Source organism: Hordeum vulgare, chromosome 6H (assembly GCF_904849725.1).
Source record: "Hordeum vulgare subsp. vulgare chromosome 6H, MorexV3_pseudomolecules_assembly, whole genome shotgun sequence".
In the NCBI taxonomy this organism is placed as follows: Eukaryota; Viridiplantae; Streptophyta; class Magnoliopsida; order Poales; family Poaceae; genus Hordeum; species Hordeum vulgare.
The window spans coordinates 482,106,302-482,124,671 of NC_058523.1; the positions used below are offsets into that span (position 1 = coordinate 482,106,302).

The following is an 18,370-nucleotide window of genomic DNA, read 5'->3' on the forward strand; positions in this document are numbered from 1 at the left end:
CCTCTTCCTTCTCCTCCTCCTCCTCCTTCATTTACCTCTTCTTCTCTTTCTCTTCTTCTACGTAGCTTAGACTCATCCAAGAAAGGCTAAATTGGCGAATTATCCTACGAAATGACATAATTAGCTTAGTTAGCTCCAAAATGACCTATTTAATAAAAAATGACCTATAGTTAGCTAAGTTCTCTCCTAAATGACATAATAAGGCTTACGTAGCTGCAAGATGACCTATTCCCCCTAACTTAGGTATTAAATGGCCTATAATTAGCCTAGCTAGATCCAAAATGGCTTAATAAGCATAGTTTGCTCTGGAATAACCTATTTTACCCAAGTTAGCTCCGAAACAACCTATAGTTAGCTAGGGTTCCACCTAAATGACATAATTAGCTTAGTTAGCTCCTAAATGGTCTATACTTAGGTAATTTCTCTCCGAAATAACCTATATATACACTTCTTCATCTTGTATTATTCTTCTGACTTTCTTATTTGTCATTTTGCAGATTACCTTCACTTCACGGGAAGCTTGGATTATATTGATGGAATGCTTGAAGATGATTTCTTGTACCATGGGTTGTATTGAAACTATTGTAGTATATGGATATATATGAAACTTTGTATGCATGTGGATGAAACTGTTGTAATATATGGTTTGGTACGGATGCAACTTGCATAATATGTATGCACTATGGATGAGAGTTTTTTTAATATGGTTATGAGTACGGAAAGAAATTTATTTATGTCAAATATATACATATATATATATATCCTAATTATTGTTAAAAATGCTGGATATAATAAAAAATAAATTAAAAAGGGGTTGGTTCCCCCCTTTGCCGTCTGCCCCCACATGGCAAAGGGGCGTAGGCAGACGTCAAAGGGGGGAATCTGCCCCCTCTCTCTCCCCTCTTTGCCGTCTGCCCCCACATGGCAAAGGGGTCTAGGCAGACGGCAAAGGGGGGAATCTACCCCCTCTCTCTCCCCTCTTTGCCCTCTTCCCCCACATGGCAAAGGGGGGTGGGCAGACGACAAAGGGGGGGGGGGAATCATCCCCCTCTCTCTCCCCTCTTTGCCGTCTGCCCCCGCATGGCAAAGGGGGGATGGCAGATGGCAAAGAGAGGAGGCTTGCCGTTAACACTTAATGCGGCCATTGCACTATGTGCCGTCCCATTTTGTTTGCCGTCTGCCCCCTCATGGCAAAGATTCTTTGCTGTCCGCTTTACAAAAGCAGACGGCAAAGAACCTCTTCACCGGATTTTTTTTACCGTCTAGTTTGCCGTCTGCTGACCGACGGCAAAGGCTTTGCCGTCCGTGGTTCCCCCCCTTTCCTGTCTGCCATGGCAGACGGCAAATTTTGGAATTTCAGTAGTGATTATTGAAAGTGGGTTTGGAGAAGTCATGACTTTAGTTGATGATAATCCCACTATTTTTCAAGAGCGTCAACTTTGCATGCATGTGGATCATGAAAAGAATATCCTATGGGATAGCTATATTGTTGAATTTGATTATGATCCCACATGTAATTGCTATGAGAGAGGAAAATATTGTGGTAGAAACTTTCATGTTACCAAATCACCTCTCGTTATGTTGAGATTGATATTATCTCTTTCTTCTTCCTTGCATATGGTAACTATTGGTTGTCTTGACAATCTGTTTTCCTATAAAATGCCTATGCATGGCAAGTATGTTAGACTTAGATGTGATTTTCACATGCCTTGTGATGCTCTCGTTGTGCTTCAACTCTTGTCTTTTGTGTGAGCATCATTGAATTATCAATGCCTAGCTAAAAGGCTTTAAAGAAAAGCGCTTGTTGGGAGGCATCCCAATGAATTTATCTGTTTCTTTCTGATTTGTTGCGTCCACACTTTCATAATTCTGTTGTGACTGTGTTTTTTGTGTTTCTTTTTTGTTTGAGCCAAGCAAAGCCTTTATGACTATTCTTGGTAATGGTTGTTTGATTCTGCTGGAAACAGATAGAAACTTTTCACTCACGATATGATTTTTCATTTTTATTCAGAAAGAGCTATTGAGTTGATTCTTTTTGTTGCTGATTCATATATTTGTTGCCAAGGCCGTCGTAAGTTTTCAGATTTTTTGAGGTACAATAAGTATACAAAGTACACCGATTGCTACAGACTCGTCTGTTTTTCACAGATTCTGTTTTTGTTGAGTTGGTTGCTTGTTTTGATGAAACTATGGTTAGTATCGGGGGGTACTAGCCATGGAAAAGTGAGAATACAGTAGCCCATCATCAATATAGATGGAATCCAAGTTTTCTACAGTACCAAAAGAAGTGGTAGTTTGTTTTCTTGTACTAATGTTATCACAAGTTTTTGTTTAAGTTTCGTGTTGTGAAGTTTTCAAGTTTTGGGTGATGTTCTCATGGACAAAGAGATAAGGAGTGGAAAGAGCTCAAGCTTGGGGTTGCCGAAGGCATCCCAAGCCAAATTCAAGGACACCAAAAATCCTAAGCTTGGGGATGCCCCGGGGAGGCATCCCCTCTTTCGTCTTCAATCCATCGGTAACATTACTTGGAGCTATATTTTTATTCAGCACATGATATGTGTTTTGCTTGGAGCGTCTTGTATCATAGGAGTCTTTTCTTTTTGTTGTGTCACAATCATCCTTGCTGCACACCTTTTTTGAGAGAGAGAGACATGCACTCATCGTGATCTTGCTAGAATGCTCATAGTGATTCACTTATATCTTTTGAGCTAGATACTTTTGCTCTAGTGCTTCACTTATATCTTTTGAGCTAGATACTTTTGCTCTTGTGCTTCACTTATATCTTTAGAGCATTGCGGTGCGTGATTTGGTAGTTGGCTTATGCTACGAAAGTAGTCCCAAAAGTGCTAGGTACCCAAAGAGGATGCACAAACCTCCATCTTCAGGTGCATTGAGTAGAAAGAGAAGTTTCAATTCCTCTCAATTAGTTTTGAGACATGGATTCGGTAATACTAAGAGTTATGTTAGTGGGGTGTTGTGAATCTAGAGAAACTTGTGTTGAAGTTAGTGATTCCCGTAGCATGCACCTATGGTGAACCGCTATGTTAGGAAGTCGGAGCATAATTGACCTATTGATTGTCATCCTTTGTGTTGAGGTCGGGATCGCGTGATGGTTTACACTAACCAACACTTCCCCTCGGAGTATGCGTTTAGCACTTTGTTTTGATTACTAATAAAAACTTTTGCAACAAGTATGTGAGTTCTTCATGACTAATGTGAGTCCATGGTATATCTGCACTTTCACCTTCCACCATTGCTAGCCTCTCTAGTACCGCGCAATTCTCGCCGGTGCACAAACCCACCATATGCCTTCCTCAAAACAATCACCATACCTACCTACTATGGCATTTTCATAGCCATTCCGAGATATATTACCATGCAACTACCACCGTTCTGTCTCATGACTTGTACTGTCACTCTCATTTTGCCATTGCATGCTCGTAAGATAGCAATCGAGATGTCTCAACGTCATACGCCATGCTAGATCGTTGCACGTCCCGGTACACTGCCGGAGGCATTTCCTATAGAGTCATCACCATTTTTTAGTTGTGAATAAATAAAAGTGCGATGATCATCATTATTAGAGCATTGTCCCATGTGACGAAATAAAAAAATAGGCCAAAGAGCCCAAAAACAAAAAAAGGGGAGAAAAGAGAAAAAAAGAGAGGCCTAGGAGCCCAAATGAAAAAAATAAAAGAGAGAAAAAGAGAGAAGGGACAATGCTACTATCTTTTTCCACACTTGTGCTTCATGATAGCACCATGTTCTTCATGATTGAGAGCTTCTTGCTTTGTCACTACCATATGCTACTAGGAATCTTCACTATATAACTTGGCTTATATATTCCAATGATGGGCTTCCTCAAAATTGCCCTAGGTCTTCGTGAGCAACCAAGTTGGATGAACACCCACTAGTTTTCCTTTTGAGCTTTCACATACTTATAGCTCTAGTGCATCTCTTGTATGGCAATCCCTACTCATTCACATTGATATCTATTAATGGGCATCTCCATAGCCTATTGATATGCCGAGTCAATGTGACCATCTCCTCCTTTTTTGTCTCACAAACCACCACCACACTCTATTCCACCTATAGTGCTATATCCATGGCTCGCGCTCATGTATTGCGTGTTAGTTATAAAAAGTTTGAGAAAGTAAGAGTGCGAAAACAATTACTTGGCCAATACCGGGGTTGTGCATGATTTACATTAGTTGTGTGAGGATGATGGAGCATAGCCAGACTATATGATTTTGTAGGGATAACTTTCTTTGGCCTTGTTATTTTTAAAGTTCATGATTACTTTGCTAGTTTGCTTGAAGTACTACTGTTTTCATGTCAAGAGGAAACTATTGTTTTGAATCGTACGGATCTGAACATTCATGTCACGTGAAAGAAGTTGCAAAGGAAAACTATGCTAGGTAGCATTCCGCATCAAAAATTCATTCTTTATCACTTCCCTACTATAGGACGAGCAGGAGTTAAGCTTGGGGATGCTTGATACGTCTCCAATGTATCTATAATTTTTGATGGTTTCATGCTATTATCTTGTCAAACTTTGGATGTTTTGCATGCCTTTTATTTATTTTTTGGGAATAACTTATTAACTCCATGCCAAGTGCGAGTTCCTGTTTTTTCCATGTTTTTGACCCCTTTCAGAGGAGATTTTGAAACGGAGTCCAAACGGAAGAAAATCCCCAAAAAGTGTTTTTCTGGAACGGAAGAAGATCGGGGAGCTTGGGAGCCAAGGCAGGGGAGCCCCAGGGGCCCCACAAGTCCCCACCCCGCGGCCACGGGGGAGCCCGCACCATCCAGGCTTGTGGGCCCCCTGAGCGTCCCCTAACCTAGGGGTTGCGCCTATATATTCCCTAAAATTGCCAAAATAATCAGGAGATCATCGAAAGTACTTTTCCACCGCCACAAGCTTCTGTCTCTGCAAGATCCCATCTGGGGCACGTTCTGGTGCCCTGCCGGAGGGGGGATTTGGACACGGAGGGCTTCTTCATCAACACCATGACCTCTCCGATGATGCGTGAGTAGTTCACCATAGACCTACGGGTCCATGGCTAGTAACTAGATGGCTTTTTCTCTCTCTTGGATCTTCAATACAAAGTTCTCCATGATCTTCATGGAGATCTATACGATGTAATCTTCTTTTGCGGTGTGTTTGTCGAGATCCAATGCATTGTGGATTTATGATCGGATTATCTATGAATCTTATTTGAGTTTCTTCTGATCTCTCTTATGCATGATTTCATATCCTTGTAATTCTCTTCGAGTTGTGGGTTTTGTCTGGCCAACTAGATCTATGATTCTTGCAATGGGATAAGTGCTTGGTTTTGGGTTCATACCATGCGGTGACCTCACCCAGTGACAGAAGGGGTAGCGAGGCACGCATCATGTTGTTGCCATCAAGGGTAAAAAAGTTGGGGTTTTCATCGTTGGTTTGAGATTATCCCTCTACATCATGTCATCTTGCTTAAAGCATTACTCTATTCGTCATGAACTCAATACACTAGGTGCATGTTGGATAGCGGTCGATATGTGGAGTAATAGTAGTAGATGCAGAAAGTATCAGTCTACTTGTCTCGGACATGATGCCTATATGTATGATCATTGCCTTAGATATCGTCATGACTTTGTGCTGTTGTATCAATTGCTCGACTGTAATTTGTTCACCCACCGTAATACTTGCTATTTTGAGAGAAGCCTCTAGTGAACACTATGGCCCCCAGGGTCTACTCCACACCATATTTTCAGCCTTACACTGTTTACTTCGTTGCACTTTCCGCCTTCAGATCTCACTTTGCAAACAATCTTGAAGGGATTGACAACCCCTTTGAAGCGTTGGGTGCAAGCTTGTTTGTGTTTGCGCAGGTACTTTGGACTTGACGAGGCCCTCCTTCTGGATCGAAACCTTGGTTCTCAAACTGAGGGAAATACTTACTGCTCCTGTGCTGCATCACCCTTTCCTCTTCAAGGGAAAAACCGACGCAAACTAGAGAAGTAACAAGAAGAATTCCTAAGCGCCAGGGAAGGACTTTTCTTGCCGCAGCATTTTGCTACACTTTCATACCTTTTTACACATATTTCGACTAACCTAGTAACTCAGTGCACCCGGTGCTAGTTTCTTTGTGCTGATGTCTTTTATTTGCAGGGACTTTACTCCAATTTCGGTAGCCCAAAAACTTCCAAGAAAATTATATAAAAAAACAGCGTGACGAAAGCTTCAGGAAGCACCAAGGTGTGGCCACAGGATAGCCAGGCCTCGCCCAGGCGGCCACCCGACATGAGCCCCTTCCTGGCCGCTCCACCAGGTCGCCTGGGTGGCGGGTCCACCCCCTGGTGCCCTCCTTTGGCCTATATTTACTTCGCGCAGAGAAAACCCTAAGGATATATCCCGCATCATGAATTCCACCATTGTTCCGCCGCCGTAGCGTTTCCGAGATCGGGAGCACCAGAAACCTCTTCCCGGCACCGCGCCAGAGGGATGATTGACCTCCGGGAGCTTCTCCACCATCATGGACGCTTCCCGGATGTGCCGTGAGTAGTACTCCTTGGACAATGGGTCCATGACCAGTAGCTATGTGATGTCTTCTCTCCAATCTCGTGCTTCAGTTCTTAGCCCTTGTGAGCTTCCCTACATGATCAAGGCATCTATGTAATTTACCTACTGTTGCTATGCTGAGTTTGCTAGGATCCGATGGATTATGAGATTATGTTCAGATTGGGATGAGTTATATATTTGATTCTCCTTTTATATTTTGTTCTTGAGTAATTCATGCATGTTCTCCGTTGCTTTTTATTGCTTTGTCCAAGTAGTAGATTGTAACTCCAAGCGGGAGCGTTATGCATGATTGTGGGTTCATGCCCCCTGATGTCTAGCTTGAGTGACAGAAACATGAGACTAGGGGATGTGTTGCTGCCACCAGGGAGAAAACAACGGTTCTTGCAACCACGGTAGCAAGGATTTTTTACCTTACGCAAAGTTGTTAATACAGTTGTCCGTTGCTTTGATTTTACACTTTGGGTGGGGTTCCTAACTTAATACCAGCGAGATGTTCTGGATAGATATCTCAAGGTGGATGATTAGTGAGTGGATGTTGATAGATAAACGGTCTACTTTTCTTAGCATACTTCCCATACTTTTGAGCTTCTAACTTTCTTGTAGCATGATTAGCATTGCGGTGCGTTTATAATTCTGTCATTTCCCAGCTGTAATTTGTTTACCCAACATAGTTGTTTATCGTCTTTTGGGAGAGAGACATCACTAGTGAACATCATGGGATTCTGGTCCATATTTCCACCACTATTTACACCTCCACCATTTACTGCTTTTATTTCTTTTTCCGTTGCAATCACCATCTCTATTCCCGCTTGTGTTTGACATTTTGCAAACGACAAGGCCGAAGAGATTGACAACCTCTCTGAACTCGTTGGGAGCAAAGTTATTTGTTGTGTGTGCAGGTCCACGTCTTCTGCTAGAGCCAGAGCGGCAGACACCTATTTGTCGATACTTGGATTCCTCCTAGTTCGATAAACCTTACAATCCCCATGTAAGGGAAATCTGTTGTTGACTACATCTGAATCTTCAACGAGGGACGAGAAGTATAGTTCCATCAACTTGTCATCAAGCAAATTTCTGGCGCCATTGTCAGGGACTCCAGTCTTCAAGATACGGGAGTTGCACACTATCTTTTAGCTTTGCTTTTTTAGTCTTGTTAGTTTGCTTTCTAGTTTTTGCTTTAGAGTCTTATACCAAAAACCACAAAAAAATCAGTTGATTTGTTCTTGCTTGTTGCTACTTCTATGGGTTCCATTGAGAACACCAAGTTATGTCACTTCACTAGTCACAACAACAATGACTTTATCTGCACTCCTATTGCTGCTCCCGCCATTGAGGCGACTTCCTATGAGATTAAACCTGCTTTGCTAAACCTTGTTAAGAAAGATCAATTCTACGGTGCTGGAGATGATGCTGCTTTGCATTTGAATAATCTTGTTGAGCTTTGTGATATGCGAAAGTAAAAAGAAGTAGATGGTGATATTGTTAAACTTAAGCTTTTTGCTTTATCCTTGAGAGGAGGAGCTAAAGTGTGGCTTCAATCTTTGCCTAGGAATAGCATAGATTCTTTGGATAAGTGCAAGGATGATTTTATTGGGAAGTATTACCCGCCTGCTAAGATTATCCAGTTGAGAAGTAACATTATGAATTTTAGGCAGCTCGATAATGAACACGTTGCCCAAGCTTGGGAACGTATGAAATCTCTTGTTAAGAATTGCTCTACACATGGTTTGACTACTTGGATGGTTATCCGAACTTTCTATGCAGGATTGAACTTTACCTCACAGAATCTGTTGGACTCGGCCGCGGGAGGAACCTTTATGTCAACTACACTTGGTTCCGCCATGAAGCTATTGGATGAGATGATGACAAATTATTCTCAATGGAACACCGAGAGAGCTCCAACAAGTAGGAAGGTAAACTCTGTTGACGAGATCTCCTCCCTTAATGATTAGGTTGGCATGATCATGTCTTTACTTACTAAGCAAGATCCTATTGATCCTCATGATGTTCCTCTAAATTCTTTGGTTTCTCAAGAAAGAGATCAAGTTGATGTTAATTTTATCTCTAGGAACAACTTTAATTATAATGCTTATAGGAGTAATTTTGGTAGCAATCCTAGACCGTTCCCATCCAACAACTATGGGAACAACAACACTTATCCTAGCACCAAAAACTCCACTTCTGAATTAGAGAGCATGCTTAAGGACTTTATCACTTCTGAAAAAGCCGTCAACAAGAGTGTAGAAGAGAAATTAGAAAAATTATATAGTCTCTCTTTGAAGGTAGACAACATAGCTCATGATGTAGAGATTCTTAAAATTAGAACTTCCCCCCTTGAGGAAAGGAAAACCACACCCATGAATGTTGTCCAATTCCAAATTAATGAGAACATTAGAATGCTAGCCAAACTTAAGAATAGATGGGCTAGAGAAAAGGAAGAGGAAGTTATGATTAAGAGCCTTCCTACAAACACTACCCTTGCTACTGTTAGGATTTAAACTAATCCTGTAATTAGGGATAATCCTCCCTTGTGTAAATTGTCGTCGGTTGCTTATGGCAACCGTTCGACAAGCCCGCGCCCCCACGATCGGACGCGTCCATTCGTGGCGACGGTTCCCCATTTATATAATCCTTGAATCATCAATGAAAGATATACTTCGATCAATCTGAATCATCACACGTTATCAGCACTTATGTCTGCCCAGAGCACGCATAGGCAGATTACGCCAGCGACAATCGCCGGGAAAGGATTGAGACAGGAAGAAAGGGAAAGGTGAGATATGCGTCGTGGTCTTCTGTCCTTGTTCCTGCGCCTTGTTCGTGACGGCGGTCGACGTCGTCAAAACCGTCGTCGCCGCCATGGTGTGGGCGGGCTACGCCGCCACAACCACAACACCCGTGATCTTCGTCGGTTCCGAGGCCGTCGGGCTGGTTTTCGTCTCTATGGACGGCGTCGCCATGGACCAAGGCTTGGACAGGGCGCCCAAGGCCTTGGTGCTCACTTTGGTGCCGGGCCTTGTGGTGCTTCGCCTGAACCGGCCATGCCGGCGGCGGCACCGCTCCCGGCCTGGATTCTTGGCGGACCGGCTGCTCCGAACCTTTACGCGGACGAAGTACTCGAACCTGTGGACGGAGCAATGGACGTCGATGCCGTTGAGCCGGAACTTGCAGCGCCTCCACCACCACATCCATGCCCAGTGCACGGATGGGGGCCATGCCCGACCCCGTCGTCGTCTCCTCCACTGGACTACGAGGTCCAGGAGGAGGTCGAGCCCGTGCCACCGGCGCTGCTCGTGGAGCCTGTGCAGCCGGACTCGCCATGCCTTCCATGAGCGACTCCGGCGCACGAGACAGTGGCCGTTGGGGCTTCTGCAACAAGCTTAGGGCTGGGGATGCACCTGCCCTCGGCGGTTGGTGCACGCGCCATGAACGCGGACACCGGCGCTTCTTCGTCGAGCGCTAGCCTCGGGCTGCGCCTCCCCGCACGGGCTGCTGCGCTCGGGGACATCTTCGACAACTGGGCGAGCAGCTCCACTGGCCCATCGGCGCCCCGCCGCTGGCACATAGTGTCGTGCGCCGTGCTGCAGCGCAGCCGCGCGGTGAATCTCGGGCTGGCCAATGGGCACTCCAATGGAGTCGCGGCCGGGACACACCTTCCTGGAGGATCTTCTTCAGAGGAGGAGGACGCTGCGTTGGGGCCTTCTGCCTCGCGCTAGTAAAGACAGTCGCCGGTGGCGGAGGTTGGTGGTGGTGGTGCTAATGGGTGCTGTAGTGTATTGTGTGCTAATGGAGAAGGAGATGGGAAGGCTGTGGTGTGCTAATGGAGAAGGAGATGGAAAGGCTGCGGTGTGCTACTTGAAAAGGAGATGGGACGATGCGTCCGTATCCCTTCACCGACCAACGCATGCATACGGCTGTGGACAGCCACATGCGTGTTAATTATCCATCCACCATCCACCAGCACTTTGCATGTGCACCACATGGACCACCCACCACGCAAGGCCACCGTCTCCTGCATGCAAACAAGCACCGGCTCCTGCATGCATGTAACAAAACAAAAAAAAGAAAAAAAATGAAAAGCAAGTGCCATTGCTACGAGTAGTAGGCTGCATGTGTTGGCAGACTTGCCATTTTTTTTTCGTTTTTTTCTGATTAGCTTCTAGCTTTCAGTTTTTGTACATATTTATTTGTTAGTATTTTCTAACATAGTATTATGTAATATCTGCTTATTGAAATGTCAACATGTGTATGTGTGCAATTTTTAATTGCTACATGTTGATTATGCTTGAAAATTATATGACTACTTTCAGATTTTGCACATATCTTATGATTGCATCTAATGCAATGTATGCTTTGTTCACGACTATGGGGTCTACACCACATGGTGATTACCTTCAAAGTGTTTTAAATAACACAAGGTTGTACAACGTACCATGAGATGAAGGTATCCATTACTTGGTAGTGATTACCTCAAAGCAAAAATGACAGCACACATATTATGGCATGAAAATAGCCATACGAGTGTCTACGCCATTTCGTGGTGATTACCTCTATGTGTTCTACAAAACAAAGATCTACGCCATTTTATGGTGATTATCTTTTGTAGACAGTCATATTTCGGGTCGTTTAGGCTTTTGCTAGACCTTTACATTTAATCAAGAATTATATTATACACACAATTAATTTACATGAGTGTAAATTAATGCGCATGATATTTTTCATGCAGGATATGGGTGACATATCCAAGAAGGAATTTGCTGAGCTTGCCATTGATGGCAGAAATTATCTCACCTGGGCCATGGATGTCAAGATTAACTTGGCGGCCAGGAATCTGATCAGCACTATAACCACACCTACTCAAGGTACTCCTGCTATCGTAGATACGGCAAAGTATGCTTCTTTGCACTTCATTCGACACCACCTTGATCCTGCTCTGAAAGAAGAGTATATGATGGAGGAAAATCCTCTATCATTGTGGAACTCCTTAAAGGAGCATTATGATAAACAAAGGCCGGTGATGTTGCCTGAAGCACAAAGAGAATGGGCACTTATCCGTTTCCAGGATTTTAAGTCCGTTGCAGCATACAATTCTGATGTGCATCAAATCAACTCTAAGTTGATATTCTGCAATAGTGCAGTTTTGGATGCGGATCTCATTGAAAAGACACTCTCTACTTTCCATCCTATTATGAGGATTCTTGCGGAACAACATCGTCAGCAGAAATACAAGAAGCATTCTGAGTTGATATATGCACTCCTTCAGGCAGAAAAGCATAGTGAAATTCTCGATAAGAATAATATGTCCCGTCCAACGGGAACACTGCCGCTGCCTGAAGCACATTTTAATTCTCAGAATACTCAGAAGTCTCGTGGTCCCAAAAGGAACCATAGGAAGTTTAAAGGAAAGTGGAGACGCAATGAGAATCAGAATAGCAATGGAGTACAAAAGAGTAAGAATCATTTTAAGAAAAATGATAAGGGTAGCAACTCTCAAGCTTGCTACAGATGTGGTTGTACTACTCATCATGCAAGGAAGTGTACAACTTCTAAGCATCTGGTGACGCTGTATCAGCAATCGATTGGCAAGGGCAAGAAGGCTCAAGGGAACCAGTATGAAGCTCACTTCACTGGTCAAATTATTGAAAGTTCTCAAGATATTCATCTGAAGCAGTTCATGACAACATGGAGAACCAAGATCAGGCTCAGCAAAAGGAAGGACCGCCACTTAATGTTGATGACATGTTGGTGGATTTCACTTCTACTAATGACATATATGGAGATATGCTTTGATCTTCCAATAATGTCATAAGTGTTGTGATGATGTCCTTAGTTATATTGTGTGTTGTAAAATAATTATGTTCTCAGACATACGATATTGTAATAATTATGTCCTTAAACATAATGTATTATAATTTGTAAGCAGACATACATAGTATGTAACGTATGTGTTAACTCCATATGAGATTGGATAAATAATGAATTTTATTCTTTTACTCTATAGAAAATTTCGAGAAACAATCCAATGGAGGAGGAAATTTGTTTAGTGGACAGTGGTGCCTCTAACACAATTCTACGGGAGGTTAAATACTTCCAAAGTCTCAAAAAGAGTAAGGGAAGTGTTATGACAATTGGCGGTCATGACACGGTAATTGTTGGTTCTGGTCAAGCCACATTTACCCTCCCGAGTGCTACAAAACTTGAAATCGAGGAGGCTTTATTGTATCCGGATTCAACTCGTACCCTTTTGAGTTTTAAGGATATCCGTATGAATGGCTACCACATTGAAACTCATGAAGACAATGCGGTTGAAAGCCTATTCATAACTGAGCAGAAGGGATCCAACAAGGAAACCCTTCAGAGACTGCCTGCTCTATCTTCTGGACTGTATTACACATACATCAAGCCAGAGTAACATTTGGCATACAAATCAATTTTTTAGAATCTTGACAAGTTCAAGATATGGCATGATCTCCTAGGTCATCCTGGTGTGGGGATGATGAGAAAAATTATTGACGGTTCAATTGGACACAACATAACGGTTGCTAATTTCCCTAAATCCTCAGATTTCGTATGCACTGCATGTGCAACTTGGAAATTAATCACAAGACCTTCATATCTGAAGATCAAGAATGAACCACTTAATTTTCTTGAACGCATTCAAGGAGATATATGTGGTCCAATTCAACCGTTATCGGGACCATTTAGATATTTTATGGTGCTCATTGATGCATCAACAAGATGGTCCAATGTGTGTTTATTATCAACAAGGAACCATGCTTTTGCAAAGTTGATCGCTCAAATCATTAAACTGAGGGCAAATCATCCTGAACACAGGATAAAATCCATCAGAATGGATAATGCTGCTGAATTTAGTTCATGAGCATTCAATGATTACTGCCTAGCTTTAGGCATAACTGTGGAGCATTCTGTACCATATGTACACACACAAAATGGTCTTGCGGAATCACTTATCAAGAGGATCAATTTGATAGCAAGACCACTCCTACAGAATTGTAATCTTCCAACATCTTGTTGGAGACATGCGGTATTGCATGCCGCGGATTTGATACAAATTTGACCAACTGCATATCATACAGCCTCCCCGTTGCAGTTAGTACATGGAAATCCACCAAGTATTTCCCATCTTCGAAGATTCGGTTGCGCTGTGTACGTACCGATATCACCACCTCAGCATACATCGATGGGTCCACATAAAAAAATGGGGATCTATGTGGGGTACAATTCTCCGTCAATCATAAAGTACATGGAGCCTCTAACAGGGGATTTATTTACAGCCCGGTACGTTGATTGCATCTTCGATAAGGACAATTTCCCGGCATTAGGGGGAGAAAAGAACCACAGAGAATGCCGGGAAATAGATTGGAATGTCAAAGGCATTCAGTCCTTACATCCACGTACGAATGAATCTGAACTGGAAGTTTAGAAGATTATTAATTTGCAAAATATTGCAAATAATCTGCCAGATGCATTTACTGACTATAAAGGTGTAACTAAGTCCCATGTTCCGCTATGAATGTTCCAGAGAGAGTTGAGATATCTCATAAGACCACTCAACCACCCAAGAGGGGGAGAACACTGGACAAAAAGGACAAGGCTTCTCAGAAGCGTCCGCGGGAAGTGAGGATCCCTCAAATAGTAAATTCAGGAAAACCGCGTGTTGATATTCAACCTAGTGTTGAAAGACACCTAAAGGATGTTATGCATCCAGAACCCAGCACAACTATGCACACAAATATTGGTGCTGGGACATCGGTACACCTTGACTCGATTGTTGTGGGAAATCACAATGAGTCAGAAGGTATTGATGAGATTTCCATCAACTATGTTGAATCAGGGGAATCATTCAATAAAAAGACTACAATTGTCGACATATTTTTTGCCTCAAAGATTGCAGATGACCTGGCATTGGATCGTGAACCTAAGTCCATGGCAGAGTGTATGAAACGCTCAGACTGGTCCAATTGGAAGGTTGCAATAGAGGACGAATTGAGCTCGCTTGCTAAGAGAGGGGTATTTACTGCAGTAATACCTACTCCTCCTAATGTTTTCCCCGTGGGGGCAAAATGGGTTTTTGTTCGTAAAAGGAACGAAAACAATGAGGTGGTGAGATATAAAGCGAGAATTGTAGCACAAGGGTTTACACACAGACCCGACATCGATTATGATGAAACATATTCTCGTGTGATGAGTGGAATCACGTACCGATACTTGATATCACTGGCAGTGCAAATGAATTTGTATATCGTATTGATGGATGTTGTGACCGCATATTTATATGGGTCACTTAAGACAGATATCTATATGAAAGTTCCTGAGGGACTGAAGATTCTGGATCCAAAAGCTAACCGCAACATGTATTGCGTAAAGTTACTGAAGTCGTTATACGGCTTGAAACAATCAGGTAGAATGTGGTATAACCGACTAAGTGAGTTCCTTCTGGAGAAGGGTTACTCAAACAACAATGATTGCCCATGTGTGTTCATCAAGAAATCCACTGATGGATTTTGTATAATTTCCGTGTATGTTGATGACTTGAACATCATTGGAACTACACGTGAAATACATGAGGCAAGTAATCATCTCAAGACGGAATTTGAGATGAAAGATTTGGGTAAAACCAAATCTTGTCTTGGTTTGCAACTTGAACATTTTTCTTCAGGAATACTTGTTCATCAGTCTACTTACATCCAAAAGATACTCGAAAAGTTCAATATGGATAAAGCATACCCATGAAAAACACCTATGGTCGTCAGGTCGTTTGACAGAGACAAGGACCCCATTTAGGCCTAAGGATGATGATGAAGAGATATTGGGACCAGAGTTTCCATATCTCAGTGCCATTGGTGCACTAATGTATCTAGCAAACTGCACTAGACCTGATATAGCATTTGCAGTTAATTTACTGGCTAGATACAGCGCATCACCAACAAAAAGGCATTGGGTTGGTGTGAAGAATATTTTCAGATATCTTCAAGGCACCAAAGATCTTGGTTTATTCTATCAGAAAAATCAAGAGAGAACCATGGTGGGGTATTGCGATGCTGGATACTTGTCAGATCCCCATGATGCCAGATCGTAGACTGGTTTTGTCTTCTTACATGGAGGTACGGCCTTCTCTTGGAAGTCAACAAAGCAAACCTTAGTGGCAACGTCCACCAATCATTCTGAGATAATTCCTTTGTTCGAAGCATCACGTGAATGTGTATGGCTTCGCAGAATGATGAAGTTTATCCAAAGTTCAAGTGGGATTGGTTCGGTAAAATCACCCACTATTATCTACGAAGATAATGCTGCTTGCATTGCACAAATGCAAACGGGTTATATTAAGAGAAATATTACAAAGCATATTTCTCCTAAATTATTTTATCCCCATGATCTACAAGAGAAGGGGGAGATAAGTATTTTGCAAACGAAGTTATGCGATAATCTCACTGATCTATTTACTAAGTATTTACCAAGTTCTTTATTCCATAACTATGTAAATGGAATTGGTATGAGACGACTTCGAGACTTGCAAAATTCAGGGGGAGAAATTTCCTAGGATATAACCTGTTAAGATCATGAGATCTTTAGTATTGCACTCTTTTCCTTTGTGAGTTTTTCCAAATGGTTTCTCACATAAGGTTTTTAATGAGGCAATATCAATGCAAGCATTGACGATATATGTCGTTTTCTCCTTATTTTCCCACTGGGTTTTAGAAGGAGTTTTTCATGGCATATTATATATTTTCTTCTCAATTTTTTCCCACAGGGTTTTGGAGAAGAATATTTCAAGGATGATCAGTCTCAAAGACAAGCGAGGATTAGGGGGAGTGTTAGGATTTAAACTAATTTTGTAATTAGGGATAATCCTCCCTTGTGTAAATTGTCGTCGGTTTCTTATGGCAACCGTTCGACACGCCCGCGCCCCCACGATCGGACGTGTCCATTCGTGGCGATAGTTCCCCATGTATATAATCCTTGAATCATCAATGAAAGATATACTTCGATCAATCTGAATCATCACAGCTACTATACAAGTTGTTGAGGATCTCAAAACTTTTAGCACCCATCACATCCCTAGTCCTAGTGGACCTATTAATGGTAATGCTAATACCTCAACTTTAGGACAAGAAGGTCCTTCGAACTTAGAGACTACCAAACGAATGAGCTTAAATGACATCAGCATAACTTTAATTAATGGTAATAATCTTGATTTTGATAATTGTATTCTTTCTAAAGTTATCACTTTTTTTCCAAAGAATGGCTAAAGACCCCCACACTAGTACACTCAATATTGCCTTCACCGAGCATATTACCAATGCTCTTATCAAAGCTAGGGAGGAGAATCTCAAGCTAGAGACTTCTATTCCTAGAAAACTAAAAGATGGTTGGGATCCTATGGTCAAGATTAAATTGAATAATTTCTCTTCCTTTGCTCTATGTGATGTTGGAGCTAGTGCCTCCGTTATGCCCAAAAGAATGTATGATATGCTTGATTTGAAACCTATTGATCAATGTTCTTTTGGAGTTCATCTTGTTGATTCTTCCATACAGAAACCTTCAGGGAGGATTGATGATGTTCTTATTGTTGTCAATGATAATTATGTTCCCGTTGATTTTCTTGTTATGGACATTCAGTGTGATCCCTCATGTCCAATTAATTTGGGACGTCCTTTTATCCGCACCGTTGGTGCTATTATTGACATGACAGAAGGTACCATTAGATTCCAATTTCCCCTTAAAAAGGGAATGTAACACTTCCCTCGAAAGAAGATTAAGTTGCCTTATGAGTCCGTTACTCAGGCAAGTTATTCTTTTGGAGTTGATAATACTTGATTTTTTTTGCATCATGCCTAGCTCAAAGGCATAAAAGAAAGCGCTTGTTGGGAGTCAACCCAATTTGTTTTTTACTTTCCGTTTTAGTGGTCTTGATGCTTCTTACTACTGTAGCAACATCATTGTATCTTTATTTTCAAGCTTTGTGCCAAGTTTTAGCCTCCGATTGCAAGAAGTTTCAAAAGTTGTGACATGATGTCCAGAAACAGATATTGCTTGGTTGATGGAAAAATTAGCCAAAAATCACGAAATCATGTTTTTGATCTAAATGTTTTTGACAGGATGCTCTGTATAATTGACTTTCTGGCGTCTGTTCTGAGTTTTTTCATTTGAGTTGCAGAAGTGCCCCGAAAAAATTATTTACTACCTGCTGGTCTGTTTTTCGCACATTCTGCTCTATTTTGCGTTTTCATTGTTTTGCAAATAATAAGCTTGCTTTTTCATTGCAAAAACCTTTTGGCAATCTTGAGAAATAGTATCTTTTCCTGAAAATCTTTATTTCCAGTAGAGAAAAAATTATTTTATTATGGGCACAAACCACTCTAATCAGCTTATGATGAGTTTCGTATGAAGGGAGTTTTCAAGTATGCGATGGAAGATGATGAAAGAAGATCCAGGAGTGTCAAGAGCTCTAGCTTGTGGATGCCCCCATGCACCCCCAAGAAATATTTAAGGAGACTCAAGCGTCTAAGCTTGGGGATGCCCCTGTGCATCCCCTTCTCCATCAACAATCATCAGTTTTTCCTTCTCCATGCTATATTTTTATCACTTCATATGTTATGTGATATGCTTGGAGCGTCCCGCTCTTTACTTTTTAGTTTGTTTTAGTTTTTCTTTCTGTTCATAACAAGTTGGACCCTAGCCTTCTTTGTTTGGGAGAGAAACACGCTCCACTCCAACCTAGAACACAACATAGGTTTTCATGCTTATCTTTTTGTGTGTTCTTTAACTTTTCATAGCTGTTGT

The 18,370-nt window shown here is 42.0% G+C and overlaps 1 protein-coding gene across 1 annotated transcript; it reads right to left on the reverse strand.

The window, feature by feature from the left end:
* Positions 1–9,724: 9,724 nt before the first annotated feature.
* LOC123406368 lies at positions 9,725–10,331 on the reverse strand. Its single transcript, XM_045099879.1, has one exon. It carries the CDS (start codon positions 10,128–10,130, stop codon positions 9,813–9,815), a length of 318 nt encoding a protein of 105 aa, XP_044955814.1. The 5' UTR covers positions 10,131–10,331; the 3' UTR covers positions 9,725–9,812.
* Positions 10,332–18,370: the final 8,039 nt, after the last annotated feature.

Excerpts from the sequence above, each read along its gene's own strand:
- LOC123406368 (XM_045099879.1), bottom strand. The coding sequence starts at position 10,130 with ATGTGCCAGCGGCGGGGCGCCGATGGGCCAGTGGAGCTGCTCGCCCAG.